This window comes from Elephantulus edwardii, unplaced genomic scaffold (genome assembly GCF_000299155.1).
Source record: "Elephantulus edwardii isolate Elephantulus edwardi_28Jun2011 unplaced genomic scaffold, EleEdw1.0 scaffold00296, whole genome shotgun sequence".
NCBI classification, from domain to species: domain Eukaryota; kingdom Metazoa; phylum Chordata; class Mammalia; order Macroscelidea; family Macroscelididae; genus Elephantulus; species Elephantulus edwardii.
The window spans coordinates 810,440-827,663 of NW_006400046.1; the positions used below are offsets into that span (position 1 = coordinate 810,440).

The 17,224-nt window shown below is 59.3% G+C and overlaps 1 protein-coding gene across 2 annotated transcripts in view; it reads left to right on the top strand.

Annotated features, from left to right (window-relative positions):
- Positions 1-16,485, top strand: part of LPHN1 (latrophilin 1) — a 39,472-nt gene extending 22,987 nt beyond the window's left edge. Inside the window, exons 5-24 of one of the 2 annotated variants that reach the window (XM_006900770.1) lie at positions 599-613; positions 3,848-4,648; positions 5,441-5,755; positions 6,300-6,403; positions 6,672-6,857; positions 7,152-7,190; positions 7,313-7,496; positions 7,710-7,832; positions 8,306-8,511; positions 8,762-8,932; positions 9,199-9,408; positions 9,489-9,709; positions 9,848-9,914; positions 10,331-10,422; positions 11,157-11,325; positions 13,693-13,821; positions 13,952-14,048; positions 14,141-14,269; positions 14,402-14,419; positions 14,825-16,485. In XM_006900770.1, the coding sequence (XP_006900832.1) occupies positions 599-613; positions 3,848-4,648; positions 5,441-5,755; positions 6,300-6,403; positions 6,672-6,857; positions 7,152-7,190; positions 7,313-7,496; positions 7,710-7,832; positions 8,306-8,511; positions 8,762-8,932; positions 9,199-9,408; positions 9,489-9,709; positions 9,848-9,914; positions 10,331-10,422; positions 11,157-11,325; positions 13,693-13,821; positions 13,952-14,048; positions 14,141-14,269; positions 14,402-14,419; positions 14,825-15,567 (4,019 nt within the window). In that variant the 3' untranslated portion in view covers positions 15,568-16,485. The remainder of the gene's footprint in view (positions 1-598; positions 614-3,847; positions 4,649-5,440; positions 5,756-6,299; positions 6,404-6,671; positions 6,858-7,151; positions 7,191-7,312; positions 7,497-7,709; positions 7,833-8,305; positions 8,512-8,761; positions 8,933-9,198; positions 9,409-9,488; positions 9,710-9,847; positions 9,915-10,330; positions 10,423-11,156; positions 11,326-13,692; positions 13,822-13,951; positions 14,049-14,140; positions 14,270-14,401; positions 14,420-14,824) is intronic. The other variant, XM_006900771.1, reaches the window with a different exon arrangement.
- Positions 16,486-17,224: the final 739 nt, after the last annotated feature.

Below are 17,224 nucleotides of genomic sequence, written 5' to 3' on the forward strand. Positions count from 1 at the left end.
CGTGTTTTGGCTCTGTGGGTGGGGAGGGCCTGGGGAGCTCAGCTGGACTTGGACGTGGCCAGCCCAAGGATGAGGAGTTCAGTTTGCCCTCTTGACACTGAACCTCTCACCCCTGGACCTTGAGATAGCAGGAGGGCCTGGGCAGGTGGGAGGGGACCAGGGTGGCTTCTCTGTCCCACTGCCTCCCTGATGCTCTCCTAACCAGAGCCTGCCTCCCAGCTGGGGCTCCCCCTGCCCTTTTGCTTCCCTCTCTACACAGAGGGGCTCCCCTCCAGTCTGAGGGCTCTTGTCTGTCTGCCTGCCTGCCCTGCCCTCCACCACCTGTGTCTCTCTGTCTCTGTCCTCCTGTGTGTGTCCCTTCTTCTGTGACGTCTCCCCAGCACTCCCTTGCCCCCCCTACTCCCAGAGGAAGGGACTTGGGGGCGGGGGCTGAACTGCTGCGGATGGGGTTGGGAAGCAGGAGTGAGGAAGGAAAGGAAAAGGGGGCGTGTTGCCAGAAAAGAAACAAAAGCAATTTAATCTCTTTTTTTTTTTCTCTTTTTTTCTTGCACATTTTTTTTCAATTTGTTTTCTCTCTCTCTTCCGATGCTTAAAGTAGAAGTGGAGCAGAAAGGTAAAAGCACTGTTACCAATGCTAACCCCTAACTCACACTTTGTTCTACCTGTGCCCATACTTAATGTGACCCCACCCTCCCCTCCCATCCCCACTGGTCCAGTCGATGACCTCCCCCCCGTTGTCCTCCTGGTGGGGCCAGCCCTGGTGCGGCCACCTTCCAGCACCTTCCAGACACCCGCGGAAGCTCCTCTCTGAGCGCGGGCAGGACTCTCTCTCTCTCTCTCTCTCTCTCTTTCTCTCTGTGTCTCTCTCTCTCTCAGTCTCTCTCTGCCTCTCTCTGCACCTCCTTCCTTGTCCTTGGCCCTTGCTGGGGGCCTGGCCTCCTCTCATACTTCTTTTGCCTCCTTCAGGAGAAGTGTGTAAGCATCCAGGGTGGGTGGGGGGAGGGACCCCCCACCCCAGCTCCCAGCTGGGCTCTGGGGGAGCCAGCTCTTTCCTCTTCCTCCTCCCCTACCTTTTGTGCTTCCGGTTCAAGGGAGGAGGGATGGCAGGGACACCTTGTTTTCCTTTTGGGGAGCAGATTTCTCCTTGGGCTCCTATGGCTTCCTAAGTTCCTTCTGGTTTGGCGTTTTCGAGGCCCAGAGCTGTTTTGGAGCACGGAGCACCAGCCCACCCCCACCCCATTCCCACCAGCTGGGGGTCCAGTACTGGGAGGGGTCTCAAGGTCTTCCCAGCCCAAGGAGGGCAGCGTGTCAAAAGGGGGGCTGAGGGGTGGGGGTGGGCCACAAGGGAGGTTCTCTGTCTTTTTCACACTTGCGAAGCTGCAGTCAGGGTTTCTTCTGGGCTGTTGTGGTTAGAGGAAGGGAGAGGCCCCTGGGGGTACACAGGTGGGTTGGGGGACTTCCACGAGGACCGTAATTTCTTACCTGTTGAATTTGAACCTTCAGTGAAGAAGCAGACACCGTGGTGGGTGGGAAGTAGGGGAAAGTCATTTCTTCCCCACAAAGTTGGGAAATTGTCAAGGCTAAGGCTGGCCCAGGGGACAAGGCTGGATGGAAAGGCCTTTTGGAAATCCTTGGCCATTGAAATTACGGTCTGTGGACATCCCTTGGGGGGCCGGGGTCCCTCTGAGCTGCTCCCCTGCCCTCCCCCCACCCCCCGCTCGCCGGCGCCTCTCTACCCGGCACGACACTCTTCTTGCAGGCCCGGTTTGGATGCATCCCGGATTCTTTTTTCTGCGAGGGGGAGGGAAGAGGAGGAGTTGGGACCTTGGTGCTGGGGAGGGGTCCTTGCTGTCAAAGGCCCCAGGCAAACCCTTCCTCGTCCTCTCCCTCTTCCCCCATAACCTCTAACCACGTTTTTCCTCCCCCAGACCCTTAAGCAGGTCAGGCTCTGAGACCTTGCACCGCCCCCTTCACACACACATCAACTCAGACGCTGTGGACCTAGAGGGGATCCTGGGAGAGGGGACACAGGCACAGAGGCGAGGGGCAGAGGGTACAGGCTGACCCTCAGGGGAGCCGGGACAGGGCAGCGGCGGGGGCCAAGGCCCTCCAGATCTGTGGGGACGGGCCAGGAAGGACCTTGGGGACAGGCATCTAGTCCCTGCCCACCTCTGTGCCTCAGGGTCCCTTCCCCCAGCTCACCGGCATGCTTCTGGCTGCTGGGTGCCTGGGGACCCCTGACCAGCTCTCCACAGGGCTGCGGGAGGGCTCGATGCCCCTAGACCTGCTGAAGAGCAAGGTGCAAGTGGGAATGAGCAGTGACTACAGTGTCAGCTGCTCGGGCCTTGGGGGTGGCTTCCAGGCTGGTGCCAGGCCCCCAGCCATTTCTGAGCCAGCTGCTTTGGTGACATGCCGAGCAAGAGCAGAGAATTCACTGCAAACCCTCCAGCCCTCGCCCTGGCCTGTCCATGGGTTCTGATAGCCGGGAGAAAGGGAGGCCCACCCACCTGTATGTGTGGGTGCTGGGCACCACCCCACTGTAAGGAGGAGGAGGAGGAGATGGGGGCCGGTCATACCACCACTACAGGGAGGCCAGGAACATGGTGCTGGGACGTGTCGGGCAGGGGTGGGCAGGCCAGCGGCAGCCAACGAGATGCAGTTGAGGTTTTCCTCCTTTTCAGGGAATGGGGGGGTGGGGCGGGGCCCCCCACCTTTCTGACATCAGCGCTGCCTTGATCCCTCCTCCCGAGCCGGGGATGGTTGCAGGTAAATCGGGGTCCGGGGCAGGGGAGGTGGGGGGCCTGGCTGGGGCGGGCTGGGTCTTTATCCTAGCACCTGGTTCCCTCCCTTGCCCCCTCCAAGCTGGACCTGGGACTGCCCCCGAGGGACCCTGAGTCGGGCCTGGGCCTTGGAGTGAATTCTCTGCTCACCCCTCTCTCCTCCGCCAGCACTAACCCTTTCTTCCCAGGTGGTCTCCAGCGCTAGGAGCCAGGACCTGCCGCACCCCCCTGTCTCTCTTCACGCCCCGCAGCTCTCCTTCCCTGCCCCCTCCCGGGAGCCCCTCCCTGGTGCCCCCACGCTCCCTGTGTGCACAGTGTCAGTGTCTGCTGCTCAGCAGAGCCTAGGAGAGAGACCCTGCCGGCTGGGGCAGGGCTGGGGCCCTGGAGGCGTGGCTTTCCGGGGCCCTGGCCTGGGACCAGCCTCCGGAAACCCTTTCTCGGCTATTGACTGAGTGGGTATGGGAGCGGGGGACACGGGCTGCTTCATGACCCTTGGAAGAGTTGGTGCCCCTAATATGTCCCCCATCCTGGAAGGGGCACTCTGATGCCCACAGGGGGTTCGGAAAGATCACTCTACCTTGCAATTTTTGCAGGAGGAAGAAAGTGGAGTAAAAAATTGTCCTGGTGTGGTTGGTGAAGGATGAGACCCTTGTCCCCTAGCTCTTGGGAGGGCAGGGCACATCCAGGAGTCACTGCAGCGGGGAAGTCTTTATGCCTATTTAAGCCACGTGGATGTCTCTGGAGGGGCCTTGCCAAACCCCTTCTCCCAGCCTGTGGGGTCTCTAGCAGCCAGGGAAGGAAAGAGGGGCACCTCCCCGCCACTAACCCTGCTCTTAATGGCCTCCAGGGTTGACATCTCCAGGGACAGGGACAGCTGGTTGGGAAAGGGGGGAGTCCCAGCCCAGTACCCCCTCCCATCACCAGCCCTACCAAGCAACCATGACTGCAGCTGCAGGAGGGGACAGCCTGGTCCCTCCGGTCGCTGTGACCAACTTGCCTCTCTACTTTTCCCCCTCCCTTGTTCCTCCTCTTCTCCTCTCTCCTCCCCACCCACCTGCCCGGCCCAGTCTTCGTGTGTCCAGGGACCCTGCAGAAGGTGCTGGAGCCCACCTCAACGCATGAGTCAGAACACCAGTCTGGCGCGTGGTGCAAGGACCCCCTGCAGGCTGGGGACCGCATCTACGTGATGCCCTGGATCCCCTACCGCACGGACACGCTGACCGAGTACGCGTCGTGGGAGGACTATGTGGCTGCCCGCCACACCACCACCTACCGCCTGCCCAACCGCGTGGACGGCACGGGCTTCGTGGTCTACGACGGCGCCGTGTTCTACAACAAGGAGCGTACACGCAACATCGTCAAGTACGACCTCCGGACGCGCATCAAGAGTGGGGAGACGGTCATTAACACGGCCAACTACCACGACACCTCGCCCTACCGCTGGGGGGGCAAGACTGACATCGACCTGGCTGTGGACGAGAACGGGCTGTGGGTCATCTACGCCACTGAGGGCAACAACGGGCGGCTGGTGGTAAGCCAGCTCAACCCCTACACGCTGCGCTTCGAGGGCACCTGGGAGACGGGCTACGACAAGCGCTCGGCCTCCAACGCCTTCATGGTGTGTGGCGTCCTCTACGTGCTGCGCTCAGTGTACGTGGACGACGACAGCGAGGCGGCCGGCAACCGCGTCGACTACGCCTTCAACACCAACGCCAACCGAGAGGAGCCCGTCAGCCTCGCCTTCCCCAACCCCTACCAGTTTGTCTCCTCTGTCGACTACAACCCCCGCGACAACCAGCTCTATGTCTGGAACAACTACTTCGTGGTGCGCTACAGCCTGGAGTTTGGGCCGCCCGACCCCAGTGCTGGTGAGGACAGCTCACGCTCAGCCCAGAAGCTGCCCGCTTAGTGGGCTATGGGGTGGGGAGCCTCCGGAGAACTCTGGGGGACCTCTAGGGTAGGAGCACTCTATAGTCGTTGATTCATCTAAGCCTCACAGTGACCATGACACAGGAATGGTCATTGGCCTCACTTTACAGATGAGGAAACTGAGGCCCTGGGGAGGTGGGGGATTTGAACCCAGGAATCTCGAGTTTCTAATCACTGAATTGCGCTACTTCTCTCCAGGGCTCTAGCACAGTTTTCCACTCAAGCCCTCCATAGGCCAGAACCTTGAATGGCTTTATAGACCCCCTCAGAGCAGAGCAGCTGGAGGTGATGCGGGCAGGCCCTCCACACTCACCTGTTACCCCCTCCACTGCCCACAGTCAGCTCTGAGCAGCAGGAGAGCCACCCTCTGATCCAGTTTCATCTGCAAGAATCAGAAGTGAGGTCCCAGCTGGAAGGGACATGGTCAGGGTTACAGAGACCAGAACCAGAGCGAGAACAAAGATGGGAGGTGGCAGGGTTGAGCATCCCACTGACTCCCCTTCCTGCTTCCCTCTCCCATCTGGACTGTGTTCTCAGGCCATGGGGGTTTTCTAGCCTCTTTCGATACTCTGGTCCTTTGGGTGTAGGATCCTCTACCCTCTTCTTGGATTAAACTGTGGGGAGAGATGCAACCCTAGGCCCTTAAGGGACCAGGAACCTGGACTAGACAGGCTTTGGCGTGACCCTCCAGTGTGTGGGTGACCTTATTTTGTATCCCCTCTTCCTTCCAGGCCCAGCTACGTCCCCACCCCTCAGTACAACCACTACGGCCCGGCCCACTCCCCTCACCAGTACAGCCTCGCCCGCAGCCACCACCCCGCTCCGCCGGGCTCCCCTCACTACGCACCCTGTGGGTGCCATCAACCAGCTGGGGCCTGACCTGCCTCCAGCCACAGCTCCGGCCCCCAGCACCCGACGGCCCCTGGCCCCTAATCTACATGTGTCCCCCGAGCTCTTCTGTGAACCCCGGGAGGTGCGGCGAGTCCAGTGGCCGGCTACCCAGCAAGGGATGCTGGTGGAGAGGCCATGCCCCAAGGGGACACGAGGTGAGTGGGATGTGTAGAGACCACAATCACATCTCCTATCTGTGACTGATCTGGGGACAGTCACTGCTGGCTAGGCAGGGAAGAGATGGGTTGCATGCACGCTGCTTATAAAAATGCACTTTCCTGCCTCCTTGACCTGGCGTGGGGTCTTCAGGCGGGCAGTGTGCTGCCGTCATGGAGGCAACTCTGCTCCACTCCTCCCCTAAATGCTCGGGGCACAGCCTGTGGGGGCAGGAGCCGTATACTCTGTGGTCAGGGAAGGACGGGTCAGAAAAGGTTTCACCAGAGGGCTGCTGAGAGGTTGTCATTCTGACAGGCAAAGACAAAGGGGGGCAGGAGGGAGAATGGGGCTTGTGGGAAGCAAGAGGTGGCTATGTCACCTCCATGTGCTCCCTCTCCTGACTGGCCGGCTGCTTCACCTCTGTCCTCCCATGTTCCCCTCACCTGTCCTTGCCCACCCTGTCCCCTCTGGTCTCCTGCTCCTTCCTGGCCTGGCTTTCTCTCCTTTCCTTTGGCTCCCTTCTCTGTCTGTCTGTTCCTACAGGAATTGCCTCCTTCCAGTGTCTGCCAGCCCTGGGGCTCTGGAACCCCCGGGGTCCTGACCTCAGCAACTGCACCTCCCCCTGGGTCAACCAGGTGGCCCAGAAGGTACCTGCAGCTGCCACCCTCCCTTCCTATACACACCTGGGACACAGCTGGGGTGGGGGAGCACTTGGGGAGACAACAGGGCCTGGAATCTGGAAGGTGGGACTACTGGGTCCCCTCCCTGGCCTGTGGCAGGAGCAGGGCTATTGGGGAGGGAGAGGTGGATTTGGGGAGTGGAAGAATGTGTGAGGGATGGGGGACAAGCAGGGTGGGTGGGTGTCGGGGAAAATAGTGGTCCTCGACAGCTGCTGCCTACCACCACCTCGTGCAGATCAAGAGCGGGGAGAACGCAGCCAACATTGCCAGTGAGCTGGCCCGCCACACCAGGGGCTCCATCTATGCTGGTGACGTCTCCTCCTCTGTGAAGCTGATGGAGCAGCTGCTGGACATCCTGGATGCCCAGCTGCAGGCCTTGCGGCCCATTGAGCGGGAGTCAGCTGGCAAGAACTACAACAAGGTGGGCCTGTGGTGGGACAGGGCTGTGGGAGGTCTGGGCAGGCACCTCCTGTGGGCTCAAGCTCTGTTTAACCTGGGTCTTCTGAGCCAGGCTCACTACCCATGTGGCACACAGACAGGAAGAGGCAAAGGCCCTCTCGTGCACTGCCTCAGTGGTCCTGGGAGGGTGCCCAAGGACTCTACCTGATCACGCGATCCCAGCTTTAGTAATACCGAAGAGGGAGGTGTCTGGTCCTAGTTGTGTGCATGGGGATCAGAGAAGCGGGCCTGATGCCACCTCCATCTCATTCCTTAGATGCACAAGCGAGAGAGAACTTGCAAGGACTATATCAAGGTGAGACCCAGGGAGTGGGATGGGAAGCTGGCCCAGGCAGGCCTGGGGGTGGAGGCTGTGAGGAGGGAGCAGAGCCCAGCAGTAGGGGTTCACAGAGCCATGCTCCCCTGATACCCGTGCAGGCTGTGGTAGAGACAGTGGACAACCTGCTGCGGCCAGAGGCTCTCGAGTCCTGGAAGGACATGAATGCCACGGAGCAGGTGCACACGGCCACCATGCTCCTGGATGTCCTGGAGGAGGGGGCCTTCCTGCTGGCCGATAATGTTCGGGAGCCTGCCCGCTTCCTGGCCGCAAAGCAAAACGTGGGTGAGTACTAATTGTGCAGAGAGACCTCAACCTTGAAGGACAAGCTCAGACCCAAATCTTGACTGTGGGAGCACACCTGGCCCTTGGTGGGGAGTCCTTGTCATCCTGGCCCTCAGCCTTGAACCTCTAGCCACCTAGCTGCTCTCTGCAGCTTGCACCCCTGAATGGGGGACCAAACCAGCCCCACGTACCTGCCGTTCCCCATCTCCACAGTCCTGGAGGTCACGGTTCTGAACACGGAGGGCCAGGTACAGGAGCTGGTGTTCCCCCAGGAGTACCCCAGCGAGAACTCCATCCAGCTGTCCGCCAACACCATCAAGCAGAACAGCCGCAATGGTCAGTGCTCGGGGCCTTAGGGGGGATATAGCCCGTCCCGGTAGGGCAACCATTGCTGGGGTTCGGTGCTGTTGAAGTGGTTCTGACTCAGCGACACCAAGAACAGACACCCCCCCACCCCCACCCCTGTGCCGTCCTCTGGCTGTGCCGGAGCCCGGTCCACAGTCTCTGCAGCTCAGCGTTCACTGGGAGCCACTGGTCAGTTGACACAGAGACTGAGGCCTTTGAGATTGAGGCTCAGAGAGCTCAGAGGTTTGTTCAGGGTCACAGAGTGAGCAATATAGGTCAAGGGCCCACCGTCCTGCCGTTTGAATTGCAATGGCAGACCTGTGGGAGAGCTCAGGCCTGGCCTGAGAGGTCCCACTAGCAAGCGTGGCTGAAGGCAGAGGAGCAGGCAGACATGGGAGGTGAAGGCCCTGGCTGAGGTGTGCTTCCGAGGGCTGATGGCCCGGACAATGCTCCTGTCTGTCCAGGGGTGGTCAAAGTCGTCTTCATCCTCTACAACAACCTGGGCCTCTTCTTGTCCACGGAGAATGCCACCGTGAAGCTGGCCGGAGAGGCAGGCTCGGGTGGTGCCTCTCTGGTGGTCAACTCCCAGGTCATCGCTGCATCCATCAACAAGGAGTCCAGCCGTGTCTTCCTCATGGACCCTGTCATCTTTACTGTGGCCCACCTGGAGGTGAGCTGAGGGGCCTACCTCCCCCCACACCCCATTCATGTTCCCCTAGATGTCACTCACCCTGAGGGACGTTTGCGACTCAGCTGAAGCCCCAGCCAGGGCACCTCCCCTTCGCCAGATTAAGCAGGTTGTCCCCAGAGATCCCAAGCACTCCCCGTGAGCCCGAAAGCCCCAGGCTTCTCACTACCCTGTCACTGGGTGTGGGCACGAGGCAGACTCCCTGGTTCTGAACCTCGGCCACACCTTACAGGCAAAGAACCACTTCAATGCCAACTGCTCCTTCTGGAACTACTCCGAGCGGTCGATGCTGGGCTACTGGTCGACCCAGGGGTGCCGCCTGGTGGAGTCCAACAAGACGCACACTACGTGCGCCTGCAGCCACCTCACCAACTTCGCCGTGCTCATGGCTCACCGTGAGATCGTAAGCACGGGGGGCCGCCCCTCTGCTAGGCTGTCAGCCAGGCTCTGTGTGGCCTCGCTGAGCGCAAAGCCTGGGCAGCACAGGGAGGGCCCTGGTGGCACACGTGGGGCTGCCCATCTGCCCAGAGCATGAGGCTCTCTGGAGACGAGAGCATACGCAGTGGGCCTACCTGTGACAGAGGCAGAAGGCCTGCAGCTTCGGGGGGGCAGGGGGTGACCCCGGCCAAATGCAGATCCCAGGCCCTAAGTGTGCCTGCTCCTTCCTAGTACCAGGGCCGCATCAACGAGCTCCTGCTCTCGGTCATCACCTGGGTGGGCATCGTCATCTCGCTGGTCTGCCTGGCCATCTGCATCTCCACCTTCTGCTTCCTGCGGGGGCTGCAGACAGACCGCAACACCATCCACAAGAACCTGTGTATCAACCTCTTCCTGGCTGAGCTGCTCTTCCTGGTCGGGATAGACAAGACTCAGTATGAGGTGGGCAGGCGCCTACCAGCTTTGGGGGCCCGGGGAGAGGCCTCCGGGCCCCCTGCCTCACCGCCCCGCTTTGTCCCTAGATCGCCTGCCCCATCTTTGCTGGCTTGCTGCACTACTTCTTCCTGGCGGCCTTCTCCTGGCTCTGCCTGGAGGGCGTGCATCTCTATCTGCTGCTGGTGGAGGTGTTTGAGAGCGAGTACTCCCGCACCAAGTACTACTACCTGGGCGGCTACTGCTTCCCAGCCCTGGTGGTGGGCATCGCGGCTGCCATCGACTATCGCAGCTACGGCACTGAGAAGGCGTGAGTGTCTCCCACTCGTGCCCTTGAGTTGTGCCTCCTGCCTGGCTCCCTAGACCCCGAGACTGCTGCCTGGGTCAGCTGCCTGCCAGCACGGGAAAGGGTCTCTGCCCCTCTCTACCCTGCCTGTTTCCTTTACAGCTGTTGGCTGCGAGTGGACAATTACTTCATCTGGAGCTTCATTGGCCCCGTGTCCTTTGTTATCGTGGTAAGTAGGAAGGCAGTACCCCCTTGCTGCATCTCCTTCCTTGGTTTAGGCGTGGCTGGACCCTCCACCTTCCCACTCACTCCTGAGCCCTGAGAGGGTTGAGATTCAAAATAAAATCACAACTGAGCTGCCAACTAAAACCCTGAACACACATGGGTCTGTGGAACACCAGAATCAAGGTCTAGGTGTTCTGGAGCTGCTGACTGAATCCCAGCTCCACTCCAGATGGTGACAAGTGAGCAGGAGACGCCTGGACATGGTCCCTGCGCGCACAGCAGCCTCACATGCACGGGGTGCAGCTGTGGGTTAACGTCAGTGGGAGGTGCAGGGTCCCCCAAGAGCGCTGCCCAGGGAGGAGGCCTCACCGGGACACACAGAGCGCTCGTGGCCCAGCCACGTCCCCTCCTTCCCCTCAGGTAAACCTGGTGTTCCTCATGGTGACCTTGCACAAGATGGTCCGAAGCTCCTCTGTGCTTAAGCCCGACTCAAGCCGTCTCGACAACATCAAGTGAGCAGCACACGATGCCCTCCCACCCCCCGCCCCATGCCTTTTCCAGGACCTGACCCACCATGTAGATGGTGGTATCTCCCAGAGTCCTCTACACGGTAGTTTTCGTACCTCTGGTAATCCTTGGTGTGATTTTTAGTCGATGTTTTGTATCTATTTAATGGACGTTGTTATGGGCTGTTGAGTTGAAATTGACTTACTGATCCTTCAGCGGGTTTTCAGAGGCCGTAGGTCATGTGAGAGGCTGTGGTCCGTCTTTCTCCTGAGGAGCAGCTGGTGAATCTGAGCCACATGCCATTGGGTTGACGGTGCAACTCCTTACCTGTTAGGCCACCAGACCACAGTGACTATTAGAAAAATCATCAAACTAGAACCAAATCCTCAAACTTCTGGTTTTACACACGCGATAGTTTACAGGCTGCTGCTTCAGAGTGAGCGTATTTTAAGAATAAAGAGTAAAAAGTTAAGAGGTCTGGAAATGGAGCAGAAATGAAGACATCAGAGGGATGAAGCCTGCTAACAAAACTCCCCCCACATTCCCCCTCCCTTCCCAGTTGGCTGTTGCTGGCTGGGCCATTTCACCAGGGTCTGTTCAACCCCAGATGGGGTCTGTGGGCTCTGTGCAGACAGTCCTAGCCCCCTGAAACCTGAGCACTGTACCAGGGTGGCACCTGGGCTGTGGCTGCTCTCCTTTCTATAGGTCCATCTGACGTTTCCCCCTTTTGTTCCCCCAGATCTTGGGCCCTGGGGGCCATCGCACTGCTCTTTCTGCTGGGTCTCACCTGGGCTTTCGGCCTCCTGTTCATCAACAAGGAATCTGTGGTCATGGCCTATCTCTTCACCACCTTCAACGCCTTCCAGGGGGTCTTCATCTTCGTCTTTCACTGCGCCTTACAAAAGAAGGTGAGGTTAGGGTGGGGCTGTGTGACCTTATTCTAGAGGCCTCGTCCCCAGGTCAGACACCTGGGGATGTGTGTTGGGCATTCTGGAGAGGGAGGACAGGCCTGCAGAGTCTGGTGGACCCGTGTCTTACTGTGAGGGAGGCACAGCCCAGAGTCAAGAAGGCTTCAGCCAGAGGCAGAGGGATGGAGGCCAGACAGGTGGGCCCAGAAGCACAAGGAAGCATGCACAGATTAGTGTGTTCCCGAAGGTGGAGGTGTGGGGAACACAGTGGAGGCAAGGTGGGAGAAATATGTCTCTCTTCCACAATGGGGGACAGAGGGGAGATCCCTCCACACAAAACGTTTCCTACTCAAGCAGTCAGGGAAAGAGCTATGAGTTTCATGGTGATAAGTTTCCTTCTTAAGTATGTTAAAGTCTAAATTTTATGTGTTTATGGAAACAAAATGCCTGAATTTTGCATATATATGGAAATAAGAATAGTGAAGAAATCTGACATAGTAGGTTACCTGTTGGGCAGTTAACCAGAAGGTCTGAGGGAGAAAAACGTGACTGGTTCCTGTTAGAATCTGCAGCCCGGAAACCCAGTGGAAGGCCGTCATGAGTCAGAATCGTGGGCCGTGGGCTTGGAGAAATACGGAGCGGGTGGAGTAACTAGGTAGCACACACTGCTCTGGTGTTGGCCTGGTAGGTTAGGAGTTGTACTGCCAGCCCAAAGACAGGCGGTTTGAATCCACCACCTGTTGCTTTGGAGAAAGATGAACAGTCTCCTCGCATAGGATTTGTTCTGATTCAACAGAAATGAGACTTCCTAGCCTTAGTCTGGTTGGCACAAGTGATTTGCAGTTGGCTGATAACCAGAAGGCTGGTAGTTTGAACCCACCTAGTCACTTCATGGAAGAAAGGCTTAGCAAGTTTTCCCATAAAGATGACAGCCAAGAAAGGCCCCTGTGGAGCAGCTGTGCACAGCAAAACAACATTCCTCACTAACTGAGGGAACCAGGCTAGGGAGTTTTCCGATTTCATCCTGAAGGCAATGTGAAACCATGGTCAGGTTTTAAAGTGAGAAAGAGTCATGAACTTGGGAGCGAGGATAAGACTACAGCGGGGGACAAAGTGGCTATCAGAAGAATTCACGTTTCGAGGCTGACATCATCCCTGCTACTGTCTGTGCTCAGAACCCTCCCTCCTACAGTACAGCTGGCATTCCCACCTCCCACAGTGACCCCACATCCTCACAGGGCACCCACCTCCACGTCCTCCCGGGCCACCACCTTTCACAGTGACCCTGCGTCCTCACGGCACCCACCTCCCATAGTGACCCCATGTGCTCACAGGCCCCTACCTCCTACACAGTGACCCCGCATTCTCACAGGGCACCCACCTCCATGTCCTCCCGGGCCACCACCTTTCACAGTGACCCCATGTCCTCACAGGGCACCCACCTCCATGTCCTCCCAGGCCACCACCTTTCACAGTGACCCCATGTCCTCACAGGGCACCCACCTCCACGTCCTCCCGGGCCACCACCTTTCACAGTGACCCCACGTCCTCACAGGGCACCCACCTCCCATAGTGACCCCATGTTCTCACAGGCCCCTACCTCCTACACAGTGATCCCACATCCTCGCGGGCCCCCCTACCTTACCTTCCACAGTGACCTCTGAATGTCATTCTCTCAGAACAGTACAGCCTGATTGGGTCCCTCTCCACTTCCACAGCCCCCACTCCATTTCCATCCTCTAGCCCTGTCCCCCTCTAGACATGTGCTAGACATGGGGCCTCCTCTGGTCTTGGCACCTGCTTTTCTTGAGACCTAAATGCATTTCCCCAATATTCATAGATCTCCCTTCTTTATTTTACAAATCTTCGCTGAAATGTCTTCTTCACAATGAGGCCCTCTTTGACCTATTCAGAATTGTAAGCCAGCCGCCAGGAGTCTCCAAGCCCTTCTAGCCATTGTTTCCCCACAGCGTTTAACACCGTCAGACGCACTCCAGATGTGTTTATGTTTGTTAGCTGTGTTCTCTCTGTGTCTGCTAAACTGTAAGCTCCCAGAGGTAGGGCTTTGTGGCTGTGCTGTTCTCCTCCAACCACGGAGCCTAAAACGGGCCTGGCACACAGCTGGTGCTGATTCAAGGTCTGGTGCAAGAATGAATGAGAGAAGCTGCTGGTGGAGGTGGGGAAGAGGAGGGGCCAGCCCTGAGAGGAGAGAGACCCGACTGGCTGCAGCAGGGAGGACAGGAAGACAGTGAGCCCCTGGCGAGTGAGCCAGCAGCCTGGTGGGGACCACGCTGTCAGGGGCCCCACTCTGCGGGCGGGGTCCCCGCCATGCCAGCTGCTCTTGCTGACGTCGCCCCTCGCCCCCAGGTGCACAAGGAGTACAGCAAGTGCCTGCGTCACTCCTACTGCTGCATCCGCTCCCCGCCCGGGGGCACCCACGGCTCCCTCAAGACCTCAGCCATGCGGAGCAACACTCGCTACTACACAGGGACCCAGGTACGGAGCCAGCCGGGCCCCACGGCTGAGGGCAGGAGGGGGCCTTTTGGAGCCTCCAGCGGTCCTGACCAAGTGAGGAAGCTTTAGGGGTCCCACACAGGACCTCCTCACATCTGGGCTGTGTCCCCAGAGCCGTATCCGGAGGATGTGGAACGACACCGTGAGGAAACAGACCGAGTCCTCCTTCATGGCAGGAGACATCAACAGCACCCCCACCCTGAACCGAGGTGAGGAGGGGTCCTTCCACCCGGCTCCTATCACCCTCAGTTCCTGGATTTGTATCTCTAAGCTGCCTGGTGACCTCTGACTTCTTGGGCAGGTACCATGGGGAACCATCTGCTGACCAACCCTGTCCTGCAGCCCCGTGGTGGTACCAGCCCTTACAACACCCTCATTGCTGAGTCGGTGGGCTTTAATCCCTCCTCACCCCCTGTCTTCAACTCCCCAGGTAAAAGCCGTCTTGGGGAGAAGCCATGATGCCGCCAGGAGAGGGTGTGGGCACTGGTTGACTGTTGGGTGTGGGCTGGATTCTTCCTCTAACTCAGCCTGACTCTCTTTCTCTCCTCGCTGGCACCTGCAGGGAGCTACCGGGAACCCAGTAAGTGTTCCTACTCTTTTCTGATGACATTTCTGAGGCTGAGGGAGCCCGGCCTCCACAGGGAGAACTCAAGGATGTCCCCACCCCTTTCTTTGTTAGGCAGGCAGATGGATGGTAGTGGGTCTAGACCTTCAGGTGCGGAAACAATGGTGACAAGTGACAACTCACAGGAGCAGTTGTTTCTGTGACCCAGTCACCCCAAGCCTCCTCACCCTGCTGAGATCCTGAATCTTAACCAGGAGGGAGTCCTGAGGGAACAGGGCCCTGGTCCCCTTCTCTGCCCACCTGCTACTGACCTGGCCTCCACTGCCAGTGAGGAAGAAGGGCTCGAGAGACCAGAGTCCCAGGGAACAGGGAGCAGGACGCAGCTGGACCCCTCCTGACCAGTCCCTTTCCATCCTGCAGAACATCCCCTGGGAGGCCGGGAGGCCTGTGGCATGGACACCCTCCCCCTAAACGGTAACTTCAACAACAGCTACTCCTTGCGAAGTGGGGACTTCCCTCCAGGGGATGGGGGTCCAGAGCCACCGCGAGGCCGGAACCTGGCCGACGCAGCTGCCTTTGAGAAGATGATCATCTCAGAGCTGGTTCATAACAACCTTCGGGGGAGCAGCAGCGTGGTCAAGGGCCCCCCACCGCCCGAGCCCCCTGTGCCACCCGTGCCAGGGGGGAGTGGTGAGGAGGAGGCCGGAGGGCCTGGGGGTGCTGACCGGGCCGAGATTGAACTTCTCTATAAGGCCCTGGAGGAGCCGCTGCTGCTGCCCCGGGCCCAGTCGGTGCTGTACCAGAGCGATCTGGATGAGTCCGAGAGCTGCACGGCAGAGGATGGGGCCACCAGCCGGCCCCTCTCCTCCCCTCCCGGCCGGGACTCCCTCTACGCCAGCGGGGCCAACCTGCGGGACTCGCCCTCCTACCCGGACAGCAGCCCCGAGGGGCCCAGTGAGGCTCTGCCCCCACCCCCGCCTGCACCCCCAGGCCCCCCCGAAATCTACTACACCTCTCGCCCACCGGCCCTGGTGGCTCGGAATCCCCTGCAGGGCTATTACCAGGTGCGGCGGCCTAGCCATGAGGGCTATCTGGCAGCCCCAGGCCTGGAGGGGCCAGGGCCTGATGGGGATGGGCAGATGCAACTGGTCACCAGTCTCTGAGGGACCTCACGGACCAGGGGCTGGTGGCCCGATGCCGTGGAGGAACCCTGGGTGAGGCTCCACTAGGGAAGGGGACTGGAGGAGACAGTGGCTGGGGGACCACTCTCTTTCCAGAGACACCCCTCGGCTGTGGGCCTGACAGCGCTCCTAGGGGACTGACTGATGTGGAGGCCTGAGGTGCAGGGTCGCAGACAGGGTTTCTACCAGCCATGTGCACCAGCTCTGCTTTGGGGAAGTTCAGTAAGGAGGAGCCCAGAGGTCCCCAGGGGAGTGAGGAGGGAGAGTGAAAGGGCACAGCCCACTTCTTGACACCCCCCTTCCTTCCTGCCCCCTGGAGGGAAATGATGGCTTTGGCTTTCCTGGACAGGAGGGGCAGCTGCCTTTTGAGGTTGCCAAAGGCCCCACTGGATCAAACCCATCAGCTCCTTTGCAGCCAGCTGTGCTGCTGCCCCACCAGGAGGAACCAGTGGGGACCGAAGGATGCACAGGTCCCTCCTGACTCTAGTTCCCTGCTCCTGGAGCCCAGGACCTCTGGCCCATGAGAACGCCCAGGGCCAGGGCTGTGGCTGGTGGTTTAAGGTCAAACTTTCTCTGAAGCTCCTTCCCCTTGCTCTTCATCCCTGCCCTCCTGAGCAAGCCTGCCCCCAGCCCTCCAGGACTGCACCCAATGACCCCGCCCTTGGGGTGACTCCTGATGAAGCACAACTCCCCACAGGGCCCCCAGCCCACAGGGGTGGCCATATTTAGGCAGTTCCCAGTCCTGTGGGCTCGGCTATCTGGGGAGCAGATTTTGGGTCTGGATCTCCCCGGGGAGTGGGTCCTGGGTTTGGATCTTTCCCTGGGGGGCCCTCTTGCCCCCTCCCTCTCTCCTCCTTCCCTGTTGCTGTAAATATTTCAACGAAATGGAAAAGAAAAAAAGACAAAAAAAAAAAGAAAAAAATCTCATCACTTGAAGCCACCGGAGCCTGCGGCCCAGGCCAGCTCTGGCTTCCCCAGGAGCAGAGAGCACCCGCAGCGCCCGGCAGCCAGGACTTCTCCGCGTGGCACATCCCCGGCCGGGCGGGGCAGGCCGCCAGTGCAGCTTTTTACAACCCAGAGACGGAAAACTAAACCTAAAACAACAGCAAAACAAAGAACCTGTCTCCTTCCTGGCACCATGTGTCTGTCCTCCCAGTCCCCTGCCAGGCGTCAGTCAGCCCTTCTGGGGCGTGTACCTCACCGCCAGCCCCAGGACCAGGGCCTGTCTCCCCTCCCCTCCCCACTGGCCCGGGGGAGACACCCTCACACCCAAAGATGCTTTTGCCACAATGGCTGTTCTGTCCCTTTGAGTTCCTGCTTCTTGTATATTGCTTCTGGGACTCTGGGCCAGGGGAATGTGGCTTCCCATCGGAAGGTGGACAGGAAGGAGCTGGGACAGGGTAGCAGGGTTTACTGGTGGTGCCATGGCTGAGGAGGACAGGCTGTGAATGGTGAGGCTGCCTTCTTTGTAGGGGGAGATCTCACAGGGAAGGCAAAGCCAAGTTGGGGGGTGTGGGGTCAGGATACCTGTCTGGAGGCTCTACCTCCAGACCCTGGAAACTCCAGGTTTGGGGTGCCTCCTGAGTACCTCTCCCATCATCTCCCAATTCCTTTCTAGCCTGTACCCTGGCCTTCCCAG